The sequence below is a fragment of the Phocoena phocoena genome, chromosome 14 (genome assembly GCF_963924675.1).
Source record: "Phocoena phocoena chromosome 14, mPhoPho1.1, whole genome shotgun sequence".
NCBI lineage: Eukaryota > Metazoa > Chordata > Mammalia > Artiodactyla > Phocoenidae > Phocoena > Phocoena phocoena.
The window spans coordinates 14,292,444-14,316,208 of NC_089232.1; the positions used below are offsets into that span (position 1 = coordinate 14,292,444).

Consider the following 23,765-nt stretch of genomic DNA (forward strand, 5'->3'; position numbering starts at 1 on the left):
AGGAGTTGTCTTCTTCGTTGTGGTGGCTGCTGGATGGGAGTCTGTGTGTGTGAAAGAGCACATAGGGCATGGGATTTCCCTGGCGGTCCAGCGGTTAAGACTTCACCTTCCAATGCAGGGGGTGAGGGTTCCGTCCCTGGTCGGCGGAGCTAAGATCCCACATGCCTCTTGGCCAAAAAACCAAAACATAAAACAAAAGCAATATTGTAACAAATTCAAAAGACTTAAAAAAAAAAAAAAAAAAGAGCACACAGGGCAGCTGAGTCATCAAAGGGGTGGACTGGGCAGGTTATCAATTTAGTGCCCCTCAGCTCCAAATTCACCCCTTCTGCCTGTTCCCTGAATGGATTGGAGCCCTTTAGATTTTTCCTGCCAGCTGCCACTGAGGCTTGGCAGAAGAGGGTGCTGGAGACACACCACAGGGAGAAAGGGCTTTGCTTCCCGGTTCCCGTGGGCTCCCTTGAAGGCAACGTGTGCAGCTTTCTCAGCATCAGGCTCTTGCCGTGCCCGAAGATCCTGCAGTGCACAGCCTCCAGCAGCAGCCAGCAGCTTCACCAGGCACCTCCCTCCTCCCCAGGCAGTTTGGTAGCAGAGTGAGAGGCCTTCCTATAAACAGCTTTCCTTAGAGCACTAGAGAGCAGATTTCTGACGGGTTCCAGCGGGACAGATTTTCAGCAAGGTCTAGACTTCAGCCTTGGACACTCTATGTCACCCCAAGGAGCAGTGGCTGTTCCTTCTATCTGCTATTCTTACCTTCTCTTATTACTAGCCATTTCCTCATTACTCCAGCCCCATTATAGCTATTAATTCCTGAAGTTAAACTTTCCCCGATCATATTTTTGTATGGTTTCTCTCTCCTGGTTGGACCTGGATTAAGCTGGCACTAGCGTAGACTAGACAGTGGCAGAGAACAAAAGGAAGTGGGGAGATTCAAAAGACACAAAGTAAAAGACAGGACTTGGTATTAGATTAGACAAGGGAAGTAGGGGTGAGGGGAAGATGACACCTGGAAAACTACCCAGCCTATATATCTAGATGAATAAGGGAACCCTTCACCTACACAGAAACTTCCAGAAAGGGGTGACGATTGAGGAGAAAACTCACAAGCTCAGTTTTGAACAATGCTGAGCTTGCGTTGACTTTAAGACACCCAAAACATATCGAGTGGGCAGCTGGCTCTAAAGTTCAAGAATTTAGAGGAGTCTGGGATTAAGACTGGAGTCATCTCCCTTAAACTGGTAAGTAAAGCCACAGGCATAGTTGAAATGGCCTAGGGAAAAAGTAAACAGTGAGAATAAAGTGCCTGGCAGAGTCTTGAGGGATCCCAACTCTTAATGGCTGGATAGAGGAAGATGAGCCCACAAAGGAATGCTGAAGCTGTAAGAGAGGCAGAGGAAAATAAGGACAGTACAGTCGGTCCTCCACATCTGCAGGTTTTGTAGCCACAGAGTCAACCAACCTCAGATTGAAAATATTCTGGAAAAAAAATTCCAGAAAATTCCAAAAAGCAACACTTGAATCTGCCACATGCCTGGTGACTACTTACATAGCATTTACACTGTATTAGGCATCGTAAGTAATCTAGAGATGATTTAAAGTATACGCGAGGATGTGCGTAGGTTACATGCAAACACTGTGCCGTTTTATATAAGGGACTTGAGCCTCCTCAGAATTTGGTGTCCACGGCGGTACTGGAAACCAATCCCCTGAGGATACCGAGGGATGACTCTATTGTGTCCCAAAAGCAAAGGGTGGCAGCCAGAGGTGCACGGCTCCTACCTCCCATTAAGAGAACTTGCTTCAGCTGACTGACGGCCACCAACGGCTGTATCTTCAGATCTCCCACATCTTCAGGTCTGCCACAGCGCCCAGGCCAAGGCCACCCTTCCTCCAGGCAGCTCCTAATCAATGAGCTTGCCGAAAACCACTTCTGCTTGATTCTTCCGTGCTCCAGGCTTCCCACCGGCCTGGCTGAGAGGTTCAGAATTGCACTGCAGTCAGATGCTCTTCCTACCTCCTTCCCTCCCTCTTTCCTCACACGGCCCTGCACTGCAGGTTGAAACCAGCCACCTCCAGACTTCTAGTTAAGCCCAATAATAATTTATCTCTTTCAGTCAGATATTTTGTTACTTAGAGATAAATGCATCCTAAACTGACACACCACCCACAGGCTGACAGGAAGGTGATGGCCACCAGATAACAGACTATAGGGTAGACGGTTTGTGAGGATTTTTTTTTTTTTAAATCCTCCCCTTAGGCAGCAATCTAAGGGAAGGATATGAAACAAGAGGCTAGTTTAAAAACAGGAAAATATTTAATCCATCCCAAAACACAAAGAAATGAAGAGAACTACAGGAAAACTATCTACCTATGATGGAAGAAGGGTGCTACTGGTTTCAAGCTCTAATTCCTATAATCTTGAGGCTTTGATGCATAGAAGAAAACTATCTTGTCCTTCAGCTACTCCCAGCTATTCAGAAATAAATTACATACATCTGTAAAAGAGTCCTGGCCTGCTAGAAGGGAGACAGACAGGAAGGAGAAAGGAGCATCCATCTACAATCAACTGATCAAAGACCAGCTGAGTGACAGCACAGAGCCATCCTAGGCAGAAGGACCAGGGATGCTCTGGTGTGAACGAGGACACATAAAACCTGGGCTGGCTCAAGGGCTGGGCCATCAGCCTGTGCTCAGTATTCGTATTTCCATCTTCAGCCAAAGTCCCCTGGGAGCAAAGCTCTAGATGCCTCCTTCAAGCCCCCTGCTGGTTGGTTTCATCGTTATCTCGCCTCTTCCAAATCTGCAAGAAATGAATACGATATTTAGGAGCTGGCATTCAATCCACAAACATTTATCAAGTACCTAAATCTGCGCTAGGCAATGGACAAACTAACACCCCACCTGTGTATTTGTTAAGTCCCCTGAAACTAACTCATAATCTTTCAGAAAATTCCTTCATTCAACTATCACTTTTCTACCCATCCTTCTCTTCCCATTCCAAACTCCTTTTCTAAAAAGTGACTCAGAGTCAGACTTGCCACTTTAGACAGAGTCACCAAGGAAAGAGTTATCTCTGGAACGAGCAGCGTCTCCCTCCTTTTTTACAAAGCTATAGCATCTTCTTAGCCTCAGTCTTCCTTCTCTGCAGGTACTAGGACAGTTAGAAAAAAGAAGACAGAGATACTCTACTCCATGACCTCCCGACCCAGTGGAGAGGACAGTTACACTAGTCCAGCTGGTGCTCCACGAAGACAAGAGACGGTGCGGTGGGGTCACGAAGAGTGCTGACTTTGCCCGGGGGACTGGGGAAGCTTCAGAGACAACTCCTAGCTGGCGGCCCGGATGGTTCTGGGCTCTTCCTCCTTGAAATCAGACCACACACTCGCAAAACTAACCTGGCTCACCGTAAGCAGAACCTCCTCGCTCACGCATCACTCTTCCCTGCTTCTCCACCCTTCTCTTCCCTGAAGGTCACTCCTGGGCTTCAAGGGCCATATAATCTGGTCCCACCACACTCCCCAGTGCATGTCAAAAGGCACCCAACCTAACTCAATCCCATTCCATGCCTTCACCTACATCACTGCTCTCACTGGACCCACGCTCCATCTCCTTGGTGCTCGTTGGAGTCCGCGGCCAACCCACCTGAATGTAAGCCTCCGACAGAGTGATCATCTGGGGAAGGATGTCAGTCACCTGGAGGTCTTGTAATTCATACCATTTGCCTGTCCCCTGCAGAGAGTACGAAGGGCTGGGTTAGTCTGCTCTCTGAAACTGAAAGGATATAAGACAGAAGGGATCACAGCTGAAAGCTAGAAAAATGAGAATAGTCACTAGACCATCACACAGCAAGAGCGGTACGTAAAAGGGTGCACGGCCTCTGCCGGGCATCACTCAATTTAAAGACTTTTTAGGGTGTTCATCCTGGCAAACTCAATTCCTGCTGAGGACTCCTTGAAGTACAATGGGGTCTCAAACACCGTACGTCTTTTAAGGACAATAAAGAGAAAGAAGAGGAAGCCCTCTTCTCCTCACCTAAGATGTCTCCCTGCTGCTCAGAAGTGACGGAACAGACACACTGACTTAGGAGGTGCAGTGTTAACCAAAAGTGGACATTCCCACCCCCATCCCAGAGGACACAGCAAGTTAGTCAAGAAAAAGTGTCCTTGGTGGACACTGTCCACCATACTAACCTGCTTCCTTTGGCCTAAAAAAACAGTGCTGCAAATACACCAAAATCTACCTCACTTCATGCTTCCATAAACAAGGGGGAAAAGAGGCTTCTGGATTATGGCAGAGGCACCCCTGGAAGCTCACCAGCCCCACCCATCCCAACTTCTAAGAAACGCCAAAGACAGATACACTCCAGGTATTCGGGGTATTCCAGTAGTTCAGAACAGGAGACACAACAAAAGCTCAGGATCACGTAACCAAGTCCCTATTCCCGGTAAAACCAAATATCTAGGTTCAAATCCCAATTCTACTGACTTCAGATAAACTATTCAAACTCTGAGCCTAGGTTCCTCACTTGTAAAAAGGCGGTATTTACACCTATCTTGAAAGTGTGTTTTAAGGATATAAACGAGATGTACACCCATGAGCACGTGGCGTACTGTCTAGCGCACAGCAAAGCGCTCGACGGGCACAGCTAGCTATTATTAAACCCACGGCCCCAGGAGACTAACCAAGCTAGAACAATCTGTGCGAGTAATCTGTGTGATAGCAAATACATCTTAAGCGCGTTTCAGCCATTTTCAGCAAATTCACAAAATTTTTTTAGCTGAAAGGGAACCTACACACCAGTGCTTTGTGAACTTTAATTTCATACCAATCAGAGGGTCTTGTTAACATGTAGACTGTGATTCAGGAGGTGTAGGGAGGGGTCTGGGGTTCTGCGATTTGTAACGAGTTCTTATGCGATGTCGGTGCTGCTGGTCCAAGGACTCCACTTTAGGTGGTAAGGCTCTAGTCTAGGACAGTGCTTGTCGATCTTGGCTGCGCACTGGAAATCTCCTGGGAACTTTAAGACATCACGATGCCTGGTTCCCACCTCCAGATAATCTAACGCAGTCTTAACTCTGACACTTTGGGCCAGAAAATGCTTTGCTGTGCAGGTAGCCTGTGCACTGTAGGATTATTCAGCAGCACCCCTGGCCTCTGCCCAGTTGAAAACCAACAGGCACAAATTATGCTGTTCTCGCGTAACTGGCCTGGGGTGGCCCAGGTGTCAGGAGTCTCAAATCTGCCCACAGGGGAGTCCCATGGGCAGCCAAAATTGAGAATCGTTGCCTTAAACTGACCACTGTCCGCTCTATTACTTGCAGAATCCCAAAGTCAAGGATAAGAAAGGGCAAGCTGAAAGGAGCGCCCTCTGAAATGCCAAAGGAACACCTCCTGCTCCTGCCACTGCCACCGTGAGAAGTCAGCCCCACTCACATGATGAAGCACATGAATCCGGTAGGAGCCCTCAGAGGGCTTGCCGTCGTGTACAATGTTGGCGATGAGGTCGTAGGTGGTATTCTTGTGCACCGCCTGTACTTCTTCAGACAAGTACTCTCTCAGATCCACATTTCTGATGATGATGAAAATAAAGTGAAGATCAGACAAAGCCTACTACGTTAGCCCTGTAGAGGTTAACTGTCTTACCCAAACGGACCACGAAGCTCTGGAGCCCTATTTCAGGACCCTGTATCTAGGTGGGCTTGAAGAGCCATGGGAGCCCAGGTTTGTGGAAATTCATATAATCTGCCATAAAAATGAGTCAAACTGGAAAGACTGGCTCTATGGGAAAAGCACACTTTAAAAGCATGCTTAGGACAGGGAGATCAGCTCAGTACTTTGTGACCACCTAGAAGGGTGGGATAGGGAGGGTGGGAGGGAGATGCAAAAGGGAGGAGATACGCGGATATGTGTACGCGTATAGCCGATTCACTTTGTTGTAAGGCAGAAACTAACACACCATTGTAAAGCAAGTATACTCTGATAAAGATGTTAAAAAAATAAATGAAAAGTAAAAAATAAAAGCATGCTTAGGGACTTCTCTGGTGGTCCAATGGGTAAGACTCCATGCTCCCAATGCAGGGGGCCCAGGTTCGATCCCTGGTTGGGGAGCTAGATCCTGCATGCATGCTGCAACTAAGAGTCCGCGTGCCGCAACAAAGATCCCATGTGCCGCAACTAAGACCCGGTGCAGCCAAAATAAATAAATAAACCAATCAATAAATAATAAATTTTTTTAAAAATCTAAAAAAAAAGTCTAGCAGTCAAAAGTGCAGGGCCTGGAGTCATTCAGATCTGATCTGGAATCGGGACTCTGCCACCTCAGAGCTGTGTTCGAGTTTAAGCAGGTGACATAACCTAGGGCTCCTCTGTGAGAATGAGTGCCACCTTCTCCTCTGAGATGAGAACACGTGTAACCGCCCCACCCTCTGCCCCATCTGGGAATCAGCTGCAGCTGCAGCGTCAAGGGGACGCCTGGTCTCTGGCCTTAGGCTGTGGAAGTCTGATCACGTGGGTTGTCACTGTATATAATCACCGTAACAATTCCAATACGGCAAAATGGCAGATCATCCGATTTATTTTTTTCTTTGATCTTCTGGAACCTTATTTGTTTTTCTTTTAGTTAAATAAGCAAAAGGTTACAAGTAACAAAAATCCACCCTAGGTAGCTTAAGCACAAAACGGGTATTTGTTCAAGGGTTTCAGACTAGGAAATGCAGCTGAAACCAAGCACTGGAGAGGCAGCAAGATCTGAGAGGCACCTGCCCTCTTTTCTGCTTTGACATCAGCTTTACTCTTTTCCCACCCAGCTTTCTTTCCTTTACGGAACCCACACTGGCTACCCCACAGCTTCCAAATTTCTCAGTTCTGGTTGCCAAAAGAGACTACTGACTAGGTTCCTTCAACTGGGACTTAGAAATATAAAATTTATTTTTAATACCTGAACATTCATTTTTTTAAATATAGAGAAGCATTCTTGATGTACTTAGAATAAAACCTGCTTTTGTGTTTCATTTGTTGAATTCTGTCAGTTGAAGTATATACACGTACACCAGTTATTACGAAGTCAAGAGCTATAATAAATGCTCACTGTGAAGACTCCAATGACAATTACTAAGATCTCTCGAATAGCTAAATAGGGAAGTAGATTGACCGTTAACATGAATATTAAGAGAATGCTAACTACACTATTTTCAGGAAAAATATAACCTTCTGTAGCCTACAAGTATTTATAAAAATTTAAATACAATGTAGAATAAGAGAGATTATATCCTATTTCTAATCGCTGTAGAACTGGCTGATGTGCTACCACTCAAAACACAAAACACAGTAATGTCATCTCTGGAAGGATTTACAATAAATGCTAATAGCAGTCACATCCAGTGGTCACTTCCAGATATGTATCTCCTTTTGAACTTTAGACTATGAATCTATTATCTCTCCAAAAATACAAAAAGTTTTCAATGCAAACCACGTATTAATAAACATCTTTGTTCTAACTATATTATGTAACTTTCTATGTGTTCATGATAGCTATTTATTTCTACAGACTGACAGTGTCCCATATAGATCAAAGAGTCGTTGTTGCTTTTTGTTGGGTGTTTTGTTTTGTTTTGGCCACTCAGCTTGCGGGATGCTGGCTCCCCCACCAGGGGTCAAACCCGGGCCCCGGCAGTGAGAGCGCTGAGTCCTAACCACTGGACTACCACAGAATTCCCTAAACCGTCACTGGTAAAATAAAATTTAGATATGAGTCTGAGGAAACCCATGTGAGCTCTAGAAATGCCTCCCGGCTGCCAAAAACTGACTTCTTGTATGGTTTTCTCAGCTTTAACAACAGCTGTTCAGACTTCTCTGAATGAGTCCTAGAGAAATCTTCAGAAGTATTTATACTCAAGTTTCCATGACTGAAACGAAACTGTTTAGGTGACAAAAGGGAATAAATACATGTTAAATCACTTTGTTTTAGAAAACAGTCAACGGAGCAAACCATACTCATCCGCCAATCAGAACAGTCCAATTTTGAGACCACCTAAGTAGCTGGAAGTGAAACTTGAAACCTGTGCTCCAGAAACCCTACCTCCAAATGAACAGAGGGTCCCTAATCCCTGCAAGTCTGAATCAATCTCTGGTAAAAAGAAGATGTGTTATGAATAAAACACAGGAGAAGAATTAGGTCTGATAAGGGTCCTCTTCAAGAAGCGGGGACCTTGGCTAACCTGGAACCATGTTAGTTTAAAAGTAATGACAGTGCACAAAGTAATCGAAGTACAGGTTTCCAGAATCAATCACACAGTTTGATGTTCTCTAAAAGGCTGACTGGTTGAGAAGTAACCTTTTTCTCAACTTCTCCAAAGCTTTCTGAAAGACAAACTACTGAAGTCAGTTACCAAAAATCCAAATGCAACTGGTGGCAAAATAAACATACTACAGGTCCAATATAAAAGAACTCCCGGAGCAAGGAAATTTCTGTGGTGACTGAGCAGCAACTACCACCAACACATAGTCCTTCCTCAGCAGCTGCCCTGGAGTCAAGGGCGCTCCTTCCTTCCAGGAACAAACTGGTGACTGTGGCAATTCACAGAAGCCCAGTTCTGAACTAAAACCCTGATACACAGACTTTGAAGGAAAGCCCCTCTGTGGTCCTACGCAAGTTGGCAGAGAGCTGACCTTCGTGTTCCCCGATTTCATCCTACTTGTCACACAAACACAATACTAGAGAAGAACAGGATGAAAAGTGTGTGAAAAGAGAAAAAGAAGTTCTCCTGTAATCCTAACTACAAAGGTTTTCTCTCCTCAACCCCCACTGTTCTCAGAGTCCTGGTGATGACGGAACCAGAAACAATAAAATGTTACACCTGGGGCTTCCCTGGTGGCGCAGTGGTTGACAGTCCACCTGCAGATGCAGGGGACACGGGTTCGTGCCCTGGTCCGGGAAGATCCCACATGCCGCGGAGCAACTAAGCCCAAGTGTCACAACTACTGAAGCCTGCGTGCCTAGAGCTCATGCTCCACAAAAAGAGAAGCCACCGCAATGAGAAGCCCGCGACCACAACAAAGAGTAGCCCCCGCTCGCTGCAACTGGAGAAAGCCTGCACACAGCAACGAAGACCCAACGCAGCCAAAAATAAATAAATAAAACAAATAAATTTATTAAAAAAAAAAAAAAACGGTACTATTTTCAAAGGAGAACACTGGCAGTCCTGGAGCAGTCTGGGCATCTGGAAAATGGAGGCAATGGAGGTAGAAAGACAAGAGAAGAAGATGAACATTTGCCCCTTACAGCTCCAACTACTTTCTAAGGTTTAAAAACACCACACTCCTGAGCTATTACAGCATGGTAATCCTATCATCCATCCATCCAAATCGTTCTCAGTAAGAAGCCACCTCAGGGCTCCGCTCTTACCTTATCTAAAAGCCCACACACAGACCCACATTTCTTCCTGCCAGCCCTGCCACCAGGCTTCTCCATGTTCTCAGAGAGATCATCTTCAGAGTGGGAAAAACCGTGTCTCTTGAGAACTGGAAACCAACTGTCTACCTCCAAAAGGGTCTTGCAGGAGCCTTCTGTGACTCCTCCAAATGTCCCGTTAGAACACTCATAAATGTTTGCAAAAAGACAACTGCGTGGTCAATGAAAAATAAGACTATACATCAAAATGTATAACGTCCTCATCAATAGGGAGAAACTGAACACATTTCAGACTTTATCCTCTAGGGAAGAAATAAGGTAGTAGGGCCCCAAGAAAGCAAGACAAATCTAGAGTCACTCCCACTGTCCATCCTTAACTATAGCATACAAGATGCAATGACCAGAAAACAGATGGCCAGACTAACTGCTCAGGATTACCTTCAAAGCCAGGAGAATCCTACCTGTCCTGTCCATCCTTAACTATAGCATACAAGATGCAATGACCAGAAAACAGATGGCCAGACTAACTGCTCAGGATTACCTTCAAAGCCAGGAGAATCCTACCTGTCCTGTCCATCCTTAACTATAGCGTACAAGATGCAATGACCAGAAAACAGATGGCCAGACTAACTGCTCAGGATTACCTTCAAAGCCAGGAGAATCCTACCTGTCCTACCCTACTTTTACCAACTGTTTTTCCCTTTACTGAAAGACTACAATTCCCAGCAAGCAACAGGAGAGAAGAAAAAAGAGGAACTGCCTGCAGGGAAATATCCATCTTTGAGGGCCCTAAAATATCTCTATCCTTCCAATAAAAACCCTTAACTTATGTAGTGTAGGTTGGTGCCTTGCAATCTCCAACTAAGACAGTCCAAAACTAAGAGTGGCACAAAGATATAAAAAGAAATCCAAGCTCATGCCCCCTATGAGGAAGTGAAGGAGGGGAACACTCACGTAATAGGGAAGTTGACAATAGTCGGATTCTTCTCCACAAAGAAATTGTTCTTAGTGAATCTCTTAATACAAAAGATTAAATATGGAGGCAGTTTGGTGAGCTGGAAGCGCTTCAGAAAGTTCTCCTTGTAAGTCTTATATTCCTAGACAGAAAAAAGAAAATTATCAAATTAGAGCAGGGACATGAGTTTTGTTTTGGCTTTTTTAATATAATTTTGCCTTACATGTAGAATTCAGAAGACACCTGACCCCAGAAACCACCTACAAGGCTGAGGAATAGCTGTTTAACTACGGCTAAAATACCTCAACTGTGGGCTGCATTTCAGCCAGCACACAATCATACTGTTGAACTCCAAACACAGTATGGATATTCCTTTCTATAAGGAAAACAAAAATGTCAAGTGAAAAAGAGGATTTGTTAAAAGCTCAGAATTTAAAAACCATGAGAGTCTCACTTAATTCATAATAAAGAAGAGCTTCCTGACCACTAGACGCATGCACTGTGGAACAGGCACTTAGGAGGCAGCAAGGAGCCCCTCATCGCTGAGGGTTTTCCAGCAGAGCTGTCAACCGACATCCCACACTCCTTCCTCCTCAAAGGCCCCGAGACTGGTGGGTCAAGCGCAACCTGTTGGGCAACACTCACTGAGGCCTCACTCAGCACGTCTGAGGGGATGGAGTGGTGGGGGCCCAGGACATTCTCCTCAGCCCAAGAGGCTTAAAAGCTAGTGAACATATATTTACTTTTCCTTAACACAAACACAATGTAGTATAGTAAAAACTAAGAGACAGGAATGAAAGACTAATCATAATCAGAGAGGAAATACCAATGAGACCATCACTCTCTGGAGAGTCACATCACAAGAAAAGACAACTACAGATCAATATTTCTACCAACACGGACGCCAAAATCCTCAACAAAATACTAGCAAACCAATTCCAACATAAACAACAACAAAGACTTATACACCAATTACACATGACCAAGTATGACTTACCCAGGAATACAAAGGTAGCTTAACATCCAAAAATCAATTAATGTAATGTACCATTTCATATTAATAAAATAATAAGGCAATAAATAGGAATAACCGAAAACCATACAATCATCTCATTAGACACAAAAAAGCATTTGACAAAATCCAACACCTTATCATGAGAAAAACACTCAATAAACTACAGATAGGAAGAACTTCCTCAACCTGATAAAGGGTATCTATGAAAAATCCACAGCTAACATCATACTTACTAGTGAAGCCTGGATGCGCTCCCTTAAGATCAGGTACGACATAAGGATGTCTGCATTTACCACTTCTATTCAACACTGTACTAGAGGTTCCAGCCACAGCAATTAGGCAATAAAATGTAAACAAGTAAATAAGAAGCATCCAGATTGGAAAGGAAGAAATAAAACTATCTCTGTTTGCAGATGACATGATCTTGTATGTGGAAAATCCTAAGAAATCCACTTTAAAAGTCTGGCAAGGTTGCAGGCTACAAAATCAATATACAAAAATCAACTGTATTTCTAAACACATGCAATTAACAATCCAAAACTAAACTTAAGAAAACAACTCCATTTATAATGGCATCAAAAAGAATAAAATATTTAGGAATAAACTCAAAAGAAGTTTAAAACATACTCTGAAAACTATAAAACATTGTTGAAAGAAATTAAAGAAGATAAATAAATAGAAAAACATCCCATGTTTATGAATCAGAAGACTTCTATTATTAAGATGGCAATAACTGTCAAACTAATCTACAGATTCAACACAATCCCTGTCAGAATGCCAGCTAGCTTCTTTGTAGAAATCCACAAGCTGATCCTCAAATCTGAATGTGCAAGGAATTGCAAGGAACCCAAAACAGCCAGAACTATCTTGAAAAAGAACAAAGTCGGAGGATTCACAGTTTCTGATTTCAAAACTAACTACAAAGCAGTAATAACCAAGACTGTGGTCCTGACATATACGTCAACGGAATAAAATTAAGAGTCCGGAAATAAACCCATGTGTCTGTGGTCAAATGATTTTTCAACAAGGGTGCCAAGACCATTCAATGCGAAAAGAATAGTCTTTTCAACAAATAGTACTAGGACAACTAGACAGTCAGTCATATGCAAAAGAATCAAGTTGGACCTTGTACTTTATACCATATACTAAACTTTACTTAAAATGAATTAAAGCCCTGAAATGTTAAGAGCTAAAACTACAAAAGTCTTAGATGAAAGCACAAGAGTAAATCTTCCTGACCTGGGATTTAACAATGGATTCTTACATATGACAACAAAAGCACACACTATAAAAGAAAAACTAGACAGTATTTCAACAAAATTAAAACTGTTATGCCTCAAATGATACTATCAAGAGGGTGAAAATGCAAGCCACAGAATGGGAGAAAATATTTGCAAATCATCCATTTGTTAAGGGACTGGTATCTAGATCATATACAGAATTCTTACAACTCAATAATAAATAGATAAATAACCTAATTTTTAAAATGCACAAAGGATCTAAATAAACACTTCCCCAAAGATGATATGCAAATGTCCAATGAGCACATGAAAAAATGGTTAACACCATTAGTCATCAGGGAAATACAAATCAAAACCATAATGAGATACCACTTCACACCTACTAGGATGCCTATAATCTAGAAGATGAACAATAACAAACATTGGTGAAGATGTAGAGAAACTGGAACACCCACACACTGGTGGTAGGAACATAACATAGTGCAGTCACTTTGGAACAGTCTGGCAGTTCTTCAAATGGCTAACCATAAGAGTTACCATATGACTCAGCAATTCCACTCCCCAATACCCACCCAAGAGAAATGAAAACATGTCCACACAAAAACTTGTAGACTGGCATTTATAGTAGCATTATTCATAACAGCAGAAAGGTGAGAACAACTCCAGATGTCCATCAGCTGATGAATGAATAAACAAAATGTGGTGTATTCATACAATGGGATGTTATTTGGCTGCAAAAAGGAATGAAGCACTGATAGATGCTACAACATGAATGAACCCTGAAAACGCTATATGCTAGGTGAAAGAAGCAAATCACAAAAGACCACAAGTTATATGAAATGTCCAGAAGAGGCAAATCTACAGAGGCAGAAAACAGATTAGTAGTTGTCTAGGGCTAGGGGAGACAAGAGGGTTGGAATGATAACTAAAGGGCGATAAAAAACATCGATGATGAAAATGTTCTAAAGCTGACTCTGGTGGTGGCTGCAAAGATCTGTGAATGTAGGAAAAAACCACTGAACTGTAAACTTTAAATCGCTTAATTATATGGTGCTGTGAATTGTATCTCCATAGAACTGCTACTTTTTAAAAAACTAAGTTCCCTTGCCACATGACGAGAAACCTGACAGCGCTGGAGAAATAAAAACTTTCCAGCTCTAGCACACATACCACAGCCACACCTTCTTTTAAGTAAATTTCTGATCATCTAAGGGTATAAGCACTATTGGAAAAAAATGTCTTTTTGGTGATATGAAGTAACTCATCTCTGCATGACTGAAATAAAATACTGTACTAAAAGCAAAGAAAAAATTTTAATCAAGTAAATGCCAAGAGATTTCACTGCCCACATCTGTGTCTATGAACAAGTTGACATCAAGAAGCCCTATTTTTAATTATCTCAGAGTAGTGAAGGATAGACAGATTTAACACCTAAATGATGTCATAGCCTAACTTGAAAAGGTTTCTCTGGAATTTATGAGAAAATACTGGGGGGAAGGATTTCACCCTGGACATCAGTACCACATTCACACAGCAAGGTTTTAGCTAAACTCACGTTACAAGAGCACTGTTAACCAATTTTATTGGTTTCAAAGTTTTGCTTGTATAAGTTTGTTATAATTTAATACATGCTTAAAAGCTGTAGGTATAAAAAGCTTATACCAACATTGATGTTTATACTATTTTAAGTAATATTATAATAACAATAAATTTAAATCAATACTGAGGGTCCACGGGAATCTTATTACTTAAATTTGAACAAACAGTAATAATAGGGACCATGTGGCATAGTTGAAAAAGTCAGATGAAAAAATCCCCAGCTCTGTCATTTAAAACCAATATAAACTAAAACCAAATAAAATAAACTGAACTAGATGAGCCCCAAGGTCTTTTGCCTCCCCAAAATGAAATGAGCCTAAGAAACAGGCTAGATATTTTAGGTTACCTATCTCTATGCGTGTGCGTGTGCGTGTGTGAGCGAGAAAAGGGGATGGGGGTGGCGTGGAGAAATGGGCATTTACTATCTGAAAACCAATGAACCTTAGTTAAAAAAGAGAGCAGAAAGGGTTTGGAATGAGGCATCAAGTTAAAAAAAAAAAGAACCAAAGTTAAAAAGTTTAAAAGAATCAAAAAGGATTAAATTTGTCTAGGATGAAGAAGGGAATTAAACCAAGAAACGGTTAACTCAGCAGATAAAAAGAAACCTTTAACTTGATGCAGAGCAATGGCAGAACAAGAATAAATTTTTTCATTGTATTTTAGTTCTGTTTTTTTTTCCACTTTAATACTGATGTCATGTTTTTTAAAAGACGGGAGTTTTTCGTACTTTTGTGAGTTCCTACTATCCTAAATACCCCCTTCCTTTCTCCATACTACCCAGAGGCACTGTAACTCAAGTTAAGAGTTGGGGGTGAAACATCAGGAAGTCTGGGAGGCTCAATAAACACAATATACTTTAAAATAAACGCATTACATACATGTGGCAATTTCCAAGTATAAAAAGAAAAATGTCAAGAGAGAGAATGGGGTATCAGCAGGGCAGGTGTGCTAATGGGCTACCTTCTCAGTGATGCCGTTGAACTTGGCCAAGATGTTGAAGAGCGGCACCTGGGGGATAATGAGCTGCTCCTTCTCGTCCTTGTAGAGGGGGGCAGTAGGAAGGTCCAGCGTCAGGTACATAAACGTGGACTCCACCATCGTCTCTTGGTACTCATCATTATGGAGCAGCTGCTCTTTTTCTTCTGCTGGCTAGCAGCGAGGGAGAAGCAAAAGGAGGGAAGGAGTGTGAGCAGAGTGGAGAACACCACAGATGGAAAGAAACGATGTTTCTGTTACATTTACTTCATTTAATATTGAAGTGAACCAAGAGGGGTGCCCAAGAGACTGGGCAGTTTCACGTGCAGTTGTACCTGTTTAGATTAATGCAAAAACCGGGCTTCCATCTTCAGAGAGATTTTATTTAAATACCAGACTCTTTTAAAAGTTTTTAGATGATCTAGAAAGCTTATCTGAACTTTCTGGAAAAAACACGCCAGCACCACCCAGTGGCCAGAACACTGAAATCAGTCATCCCTCGGTATCTATGGTTGGTTCCAGGAGCTGCCTTGGATACCAAAATCCACGGATGCTCAAGTCCTATAGTTAGCCCTCCATATCCACAGATTCCGCATCCTCGGATTCAACCAACTGCTAAACGTAAACGTAGTAGTTCTATGTATTAAAAAACAACCAGGGACTTCCCTGGTGGTCCAGTGGGTAAGACTCTGTGCTCCCAATGCAGGGGGCCCAGGTTCAATCCCTGGTAAGGGAACTAGATTCCACATGCATGCCACAACTAAGACCCGGCACAGCCAAAAAAATAAATATGTAAAAAAAAAAAAAACAACCATGTATAAGTGAACCAGTGCAGTTCAAACCTGTGTTGTTCAAAGGTCAACTGTTATATCCAACCACTACCTCCCAAACTTAAGCACACTGGTGCAACAGGAACCTAGAGGAAGTGCCACTTGTCAGGTGTACTGTAGAACCTCTTCCTGGAGCAAAAGGCTGTACCGGGGCTTCCCTGGTGGCGCAGTGGTTGGGAGTCCACCTGCCGATCCAGGGGACACAGGTTCGTGCCCTGGTCTGGGAGGATCCCACGTGCCGTGGAGCGGCTGGGCCTGTGAGCCATGGCTGCTGGGCCTGCACGTCCAGAGCCTGTGCTCCGCGGCGGGAGAGGCCACAGCGGTGAGAGGCCCACGTACCACAAAAAAAAAAAAAAAAAGGCTGTACCAGTTATCTAAGCATCTCTCTGTCAACCCTAAATCCCCTCGGGTGATATAAATCGGTCCAAAACTCGGTTCAAGCCACTCACCAAATCAGGATGAGGAAGCTTTTTAGTGAAGATCCTCATGGACCCCTGGAAAACATCAGTCACAATAGCTGTACAAACAGAAATCAAAATGCAAATTCTGTCAGCTTGGAAAGCATTTCCAAAATACAGTCCTAACTCCTAAATTTCTGAAATAAACCAGCATCTTCCAGCAGAAGACCCAAAGCTCTCACTAAGCACAGAAGAACCTTTGTAACATATACCACTAAATTATACCTTTATTTGTGTAAATAATTATTTTATGTCTATCTTCTTCCCAAGAGAGATGGGGCACACAGGCTGAAGATACCTGAAGAGATGGCAGGGCTATGTGACAGAAAAAGAATGAGGCCACAATCCCACATGAAGAAACCAACACCATCAGAACACAGAAAGAAGAAAACTGCATTAGGTCTCCAAAATTATTCACCTGGTTCAGCGGTCTCTAAGCTAAGAGTTATTTTTGGCATTCATGAAAAATGTCTAGCTACTGCTAAGCCAACCTGGATGCTAAGAAACACAGGGACTCAAGGTCTGAGAATGAACAGAGCGGCCAGCCTCATCTCCCCAAGTACATGCTCAGGGCGAGGCACGAGCTTTTAGTTTGTTCCACCAAATTACAAGCCAGGCAACCCGCCCACCAAGCCCTCACTCTGGCACCACTAGCATGTCTACAGCATGCTGCCCAGCCCCCCAGCTTGAAACTGGGTCAGGACTTCTAGAGCACAATTATATACCCATTTCCACTTATTAAAAATGCCATTAGATATAACCATATTCTAATAAAGAAAAATGGAGAAGAAACCATTCAGGAACAAGATTTAGCCCATATATACAGAGACACTACCCTAATACAAAAAGATAAACAGGTAAGAAGAAAAGGATGGGAAGCTGCAAAGCGTTTTTTAAAAGAAGCAACAAAACAGAAAAGGTCTCCCTTTCACAAAATAACATGACTTACTCTTTTTTTTCTTCTTTGTGCCCCCCAGAGCTGAGTGTAGAGCATTCAAAAACCAGGAGAGAAAGTCGACTCCATCCCCTGGAAAAGAAAGAAATATGGTATGTCGAAGCTGGGAGACAGTACAATATCCCAAACCACATGCGGGTTGGCATTCCTCAGTGCTTCTCCTTCCTCTCCGGCCACACCATCCTGTCCCCTGGGCATCCTCCTCTACCTGGCCACTACACGCTGGCACTCCTGAAGGACAAACTCTCAGTCTTCTGATCTTTACTCTCTCCCTTGGCTCTCTGGTTCAACCAAAATCTTCGATTATCACCTCTATTCCAAACTTGAGTCTCATCACCCATCAAGAGCCATTACTGGGAGTTCCCCGGTAGTCTAGTGCAGGGGTCCCCAACCCCTGGGCCGAGGACCGCTGTTCGAAACCGGGCCGCACCGCAAGAGGTGAGCGGCAGGCTAGCGAGGGAAGCTTCATCGGCTGCTCCCCGTCGCTCCCATTACCGCCTGAACCCTCCCCCCCCACCCTCCCCCACCCCCCCAGTCCGGGGGAAAAACTGTCTTCCACGAAACCATTCCCTGGTGCCAAAAAGGTTGGGGACTGCTGGTCTAGTGGTTAGGACTTGATGCTTTCACTGCTGTGGCCCAGGTTCAATCCCTGGTCGGGTAACTGAGATCCCCCAAGCCATGCGGCATGGCCAAATATTTAAAAAAAAAAAAAAATTAAATTAAATTAAAATAAAAATTTAAAAAGCCATTACTGGGCTTCCCTGGTGGCGCAGTGGTTGAGAGTCCGCCTGCCGATGCAGGGGATACGGGTTCGTGCCCCGGTCCGGGAGGATCCCATGTGCCGCGGAGCGGCTGGGCCCATGAGCCATGGCCGCTGAGCCTGCGCGTCCGGAGCCTGTGCTCCACAACGGGAGAGGCCACAACAGGGAGAGGCCCGCGTACCGTACAAAAAAAAAAACAAAAAAAAGGCCATTACTGAACTTCCCTTCTAAGTCATTCCTCAGCCAGAATGTTTTCAAAACAAAGATGTGAAGGCACATCTTTACTTAAAAGCGTTCACTGACTCCCCACTGTTATCAGGATGTAATCCAGCCTCCTTATATATAGTGGCATATAAACCCAACACCTGGTCCACCTCGGCTCTCATCGTTGGATCCAAGGGTCCAGCCACATGCAGTCTTCTCTCTGCACCAGGCAGCTCCATGCTCCTGTCCGGTGTCCTCTCTACCTGGAATGCCCAACCCCACCCTGTCTCCCCGCTACCTAAAACTTAGGTGTCTCTTCCTTCACTCTGACCCCCAGCCTACCTCCCATGTGCTCGACAGGCCTCCTTACTCTGTGCTCCCTCCCATAGCATGTTGTGCTTCCTCTATCACAGCACTCAACACCCTGTAATCATCTTTCTACATAAACTGTCTTCCCCACTAGAACAGGAGCTCCTGGAAGAAAAAACTGTGTTTCTTATCCTGGTAGCATTAAAACCTACTAGCACCATGAGTGAATGGTGAATCAACTGACCTGGATGCTAGAGAATATCATATCAGATACAGGTACTAAGAGCTACTCATGTGGCAACAACTAATTGAGTTTGGAGAGATAAAAATAGTCAAAATAAAATATTCTAGTCTGCAACATGGCAAAATGAGAACCAAAAGTGGCAGGCGCTTAATAAGGGTTGGTGCCTTTCCCAGCCTCCTGGTTTTCCTGAGTCGTAGAGTTTAGTTCACCAAAGCAGACAGACTTTCTATCCAGCTAAAATCGCTTGGGACCCTGGGCAGGGCAGGCTGAGGAAGGAAGAGTGAGGAACCTAACCACAGTATGCACTGGACACTCGCTCCGGCTACTGTAAGGTTCACAGCAAAGTGGAAGTAAATGTGCTCATCAAATTAGTTGTGTTGCCCTGAAGTGAGAAAACATGAATTACTCCTTCCTTACCTTGCTTGGTGATCTGAAAAGTCTTCTTGCTGCAAAGGACGACAGCTTGAAGCATCTCATGGGGAGACACATGTGCCTTGAAATTTCGAGGGTTCCAGAGCTTTCTCATCAGCTCTCCAAAACGCTGGACCAACAGGAACATGATATCCCCAGGAGGACGCTTGATGTTCTTATAATTGTCTTCTTCCAGGAAGTAGTTTCGGAGAGGAGGAACGTTAGACAGAGCCTGGAAATCAAACAAACACTCCAATTAATCCACAGCCTTTCTTCAGGACCCCTGGGAGCCAAGCTTGTCCACCTAAAGTTCTTCTAATAGAACTGTGCCTGTGATGCCTTAAAGAATCAGAAGCAAATGCACTCCCAGAGAATCCCCCCCTAGAGTTCACATTAGAGAAACATCCTTTATAGTGAGTTCCACAGAAAGTTCAGTTCTGCAGACACTCTGCTAACGTGGGTATAACAAAGGGTTTTAAAATAAAAGTATCCGGGCTTCCCTGGTGGCGCAGTGGTTGAGAGTCCGCCTGCCGATGCAGGGGACACGGGTTCGTGCCCTGGCCCGGGAAGATCCCACATACCGCAGAGCAGCTGGGGCCATGAGCCATGGCCGCTGAGCCTGCGCTCCGCAACGGGAGAGGCCAGCGTACTGCAAAAAAAAAAAAAAAAAAAAAAAAAAGGTATTCAAATCCCTATCTGCTGACCAATTAAAAATTTCCTTTGTTTACTCTAATTAGACCTGTAACTATGTTTGGATTCACAGGAACTGAAGGCTAGAAACCCAGATACTCTTTCTTCACCATGTATTTGGCTGGGGCAGAGAGAACTATCTGGAGACCACAGTTCCCCCATCTCTCAACTGTACATTAAAACAATATGAAAAACATCTTAGTAAAACCTGGTGTCTTCCCCAAATGTGGTATTGAGAGGGTGGTAATAAAATGATACAGGGACTTCCCTGGTGGTCCAGTGGTTAAGACTCTGCACTTCCACTGTAGGGGGCACAGGTTCGATCCCTGGTTGGGAAACTAAGATCCCACATGTTGTGTGGCACGGCCAAAAACAAAACAAAACAAAACGATACAACTGTATATAAAAATGAGTGTACTCTGTTATGATGGAAAATAGTTAAAAGGTTTAAGAGAACAAAAATTAATTTTATCTCATTAAGCAAAAAGATAAAGAGCAGCCATGTTAGTTCAAGAAGAAACACATGCTTATTAGTGTGAGTTATGAAACTGGGAAGGAGACCACGGTTCAGACCCTAAATAAATGCAGTCTCCCCACAGGTCCCTCCTGATGGGTTCATGAATCCTCGTCAGTGCTATGCTTACCATGAGCACAACTTTCTTTGACAAGCAAGGATAGAAGGATGCTGTTAAACACACAATTAAACCCATGTGTCTCTGGGGAAGACCCAGGTATCTCTGGGAAAGACAACTCAGGATACAACTCAGGGTAACGATAGAGATGATCAGGAAAGCCCCTACAAGCTTAGCTCAGCTGAAGAAACAAGGATTTCCGGCTTAGAGTTACTCTCAAAAAAGGAGAAGCATATGAATGGTTTATACTAATTCTTGCTTATCCATGCTGTGGAGAGAGGTTGCTCCCTGGTTTCAGCAACAATACAAGCAGTAGGTGTCCTCGGAGAGAAATTATTCAGCCTCCAGGTGGAGTACTTGGTCCATTCAATCCCATTTTAGTGGAAACATCAAAAAGGATTTGTTCGTCTCCTTGTTTGTATAAATAGAAGTCCAATGCACTATTCATCGCGCTACAGAGCCAGGTGATCTACTTATTTGTATAAATAAAGAGAACTTCCTATGGGGACTGAAACCCATCACAAAGCCAAAACTAGCTGCCCTGCCCATATCCAAATCCTATCTGTCCATCCTGTAACAGTCTTCACAAAGCCACAAGAGGCTGTAAGAGGAACAGTCCACAAAGTCTCTCTCCACCTAAGAATCTGACCTCTCCAGGGACCAGGCATGACACCAATGGCAGACACCAAAATTCACAGATATACTTTTACAATTTTTTACCAAATTCTTCATGCAAAAATATCACGAACAAAGTTTAAAGGCCAAAAAAGAACTAGAACGAAATATATGCAACATATGCAAAAAAAAAGGCCAATATATATATGTATACTTTTTTTTTAAGTTTGAACATCTGATTTTTTTTAACACCTTTATTGGAGTATAATTGCTTTACAATGGTGTGTTAGTTTCTGCTTTGTAACAAAGTGAATCAGTTATACATATACACATGTTCCCATATCTCTTCCCTCTTGCGTCTCCCTCCCTCCCACCCTCCCTATCCCACCCCTCTAGGTGGTCACAAACCACCGAGCTGATCTCCCTGTGCTATGCAGCTGCTTCCCACTAGCTATCTATTTTACATTTGGTAGTGTATATATGTCCATGCCACTCTCTCACTTTGTCACAGCTTACCCTTCCCCCTCCCCATATCCTCAAGTCCATTCTCTAGTAGGTCTGTGTCTTTATTCCCATCTTACCCCTAGGTTCTTCATGACCTTTTTTTCCCTTAGATTCCATACATATGTGTTAGCATACGGTGTTTTTCTTTTTCTGACTTACTTCACTCTGTATGACAGACTCTAGGTCTATCCACCTCACTACAAATATCTCAATTTCATTTCTTTTTATGTCTGAGTAATATTCCATTGTATATATGTGCCACATCTTCTTTATCCATTCATCTGATGATGGACACTTAGGTTGCTTCCATGTCCTGGCTATTATAAATAGAGCTGCAATGAACATTTTGGTACATGACTCTTTTTGAATTATGGTTTTCTCAGGATATATGCCCAGTATTGGGATTGCTGGGTCGTATGGTAATTCTATTTTTAGTTTTTTAAGGAACCTCCATACTGTTCTCCATAGTGGCTGTAACAATTTACATTCCCACCAACAGTGCAAGAGTGTTCCCTTTTCTCCACGCCCTCTCCAGCATACTTTTAATCCTCAATAAAATGGACCACTAATAGAAAAATGAGCACATAAGGCCCAACAACTCATGAAAAAATATAATAATCAACTTTAGAAGTGAATTCTTAAAAAGTAAATTAAAATGGAGATATCTATCAAAATGGAAAAAGTTGGGCTTCCCTGCTGGCGCAGTGGTTAAGAAACTGCCTGCCAATGCAGGGGACATGGGTTCAAGCCCTGGTCCAGGAGGATCTCACATGCCGCAGAGCAACTAAGCCCGTGCGCCACAACTACTGAGCCTGTGCTCTAGAGCCCACGAGCCACAACTACTGAGCCCACGTGCCACAACTACTGAAACCCACGCGCCTAGAGCCCATGCTCCGCAACAAGAGAAGCCACCACAATGAGCAGCCCACGCACCACAACGAAGAGTAGCCCCCACTCGCCGCAACTAGAGAAAGTCCGCACACAGCAACCAAGACCCAATACAGCCAAAAATCTATAAATGAAATACATTAAAAAAAAAATGGAAAAAGTTGTTTTCAATGCTAACAGTGACAATGCAAGATGAAGAACACCCTTTTGGGAACCCTCCTACACTGCTGGTAGGAATGTAAATTGGTGCAGTCACTATGGAGAACAGTATGGCGGTTCCTTAAAAAGCTAAAAACAGAGCTACTGTATGATCCAACAATCCCACTCCTAAGCATATATCCGGAGATAACTATAATTCGAAAAAACACATGCACCCCAATATTCATAGAAGCACTATTTACAACAGCCAAGACACGGAAACAAGTTAAATGTCCATCAACAGATGAATGGATAAAGAAGATGTGATACACACACACACACACACACACACACACACTCTAGAATGTTACTCAGCCACAAAAAGAATGAAATAATGCCTTTTACAGAAACATGGATGGACCTAAAGATTATCATACTAAGTGAAGTAAGCCAGAAAGAGAAAGACAAATACCTTATGATATCACTTACATGTGGAATCTAAAACACGACACAAATGAACTTATCCATAAAACACAGACTCACTGACATAGAAAACTTATGGTTACCAAAGGGAAAAGGGTGGGGGAGGGGATAAATTAGGAGTTTGGGATTAGGAGATACAAACCTATAAAATAGATATATATAATATACATATAAATTAAAATAGATATAAAATAAATACATATATAAATAGATATATAAAACAGATAAATAAGGTCCTACTGTATAGCACAGGGAACTATATTCAATATCCTGTGATAAACCATGATGGAAAAGAGTATGAAAAAGAATATATATATATATATATGTATGCATAACCGAATCACCCTGCTGTATACCAGAAACTAACACAACACTGTAAATCAACTATACTTCAATTAAAAAAACAGAAAAAGAAAAACACCCTTTTGTGTTGCTGGTGGGTTTGTAAA

The 23,765-nt window shown here is 43.2% G+C and overlaps 1 protein-coding gene across 2 annotated transcripts in view; it reads right to left on the reverse strand.

Moving 5' to 3' along the window:
* Positions 1 to 2,295: 2,295 nt before the first annotated feature.
* USP39 (ubiquitin specific peptidase 39) overlaps positions 2,296 to 23,765 on the reverse strand; it is a 29,904-nt gene continuing 8,434 nt past the window's right edge. Inside the window, exons 6-13 of one of the 2 annotated variants that reach the window (XM_065890745.1) lie at positions 19,373 to 19,598; positions 17,432 to 17,509; positions 16,474 to 16,541; positions 15,180 to 15,368; positions 10,364 to 10,506; positions 5,434 to 5,569; positions 3,643 to 3,729; positions 2,296 to 2,800 (exon numbers count right to left, since the gene is read on the reverse strand). In XM_065890745.1, coding sequence (XP_065746817.1) covers positions 2,753 to 2,800; positions 3,643 to 3,729; positions 5,434 to 5,569; positions 10,364 to 10,506; positions 15,180 to 15,368; positions 16,474 to 16,541; positions 17,432 to 17,509; positions 19,373 to 19,598 — 975 coding nt within the window. In that variant the 3' untranslated portion in view covers positions 2,296 to 2,752. Of the gene's footprint in view, positions 2,801 to 3,642; positions 3,730 to 5,433; positions 5,570 to 10,363; positions 10,507 to 15,179; positions 15,369 to 16,473; positions 16,542 to 17,431; positions 17,510 to 19,372; positions 19,599 to 23,765 lie in introns of those variants that run through there. The other variant, XM_065890747.1, reaches the window with a different exon arrangement.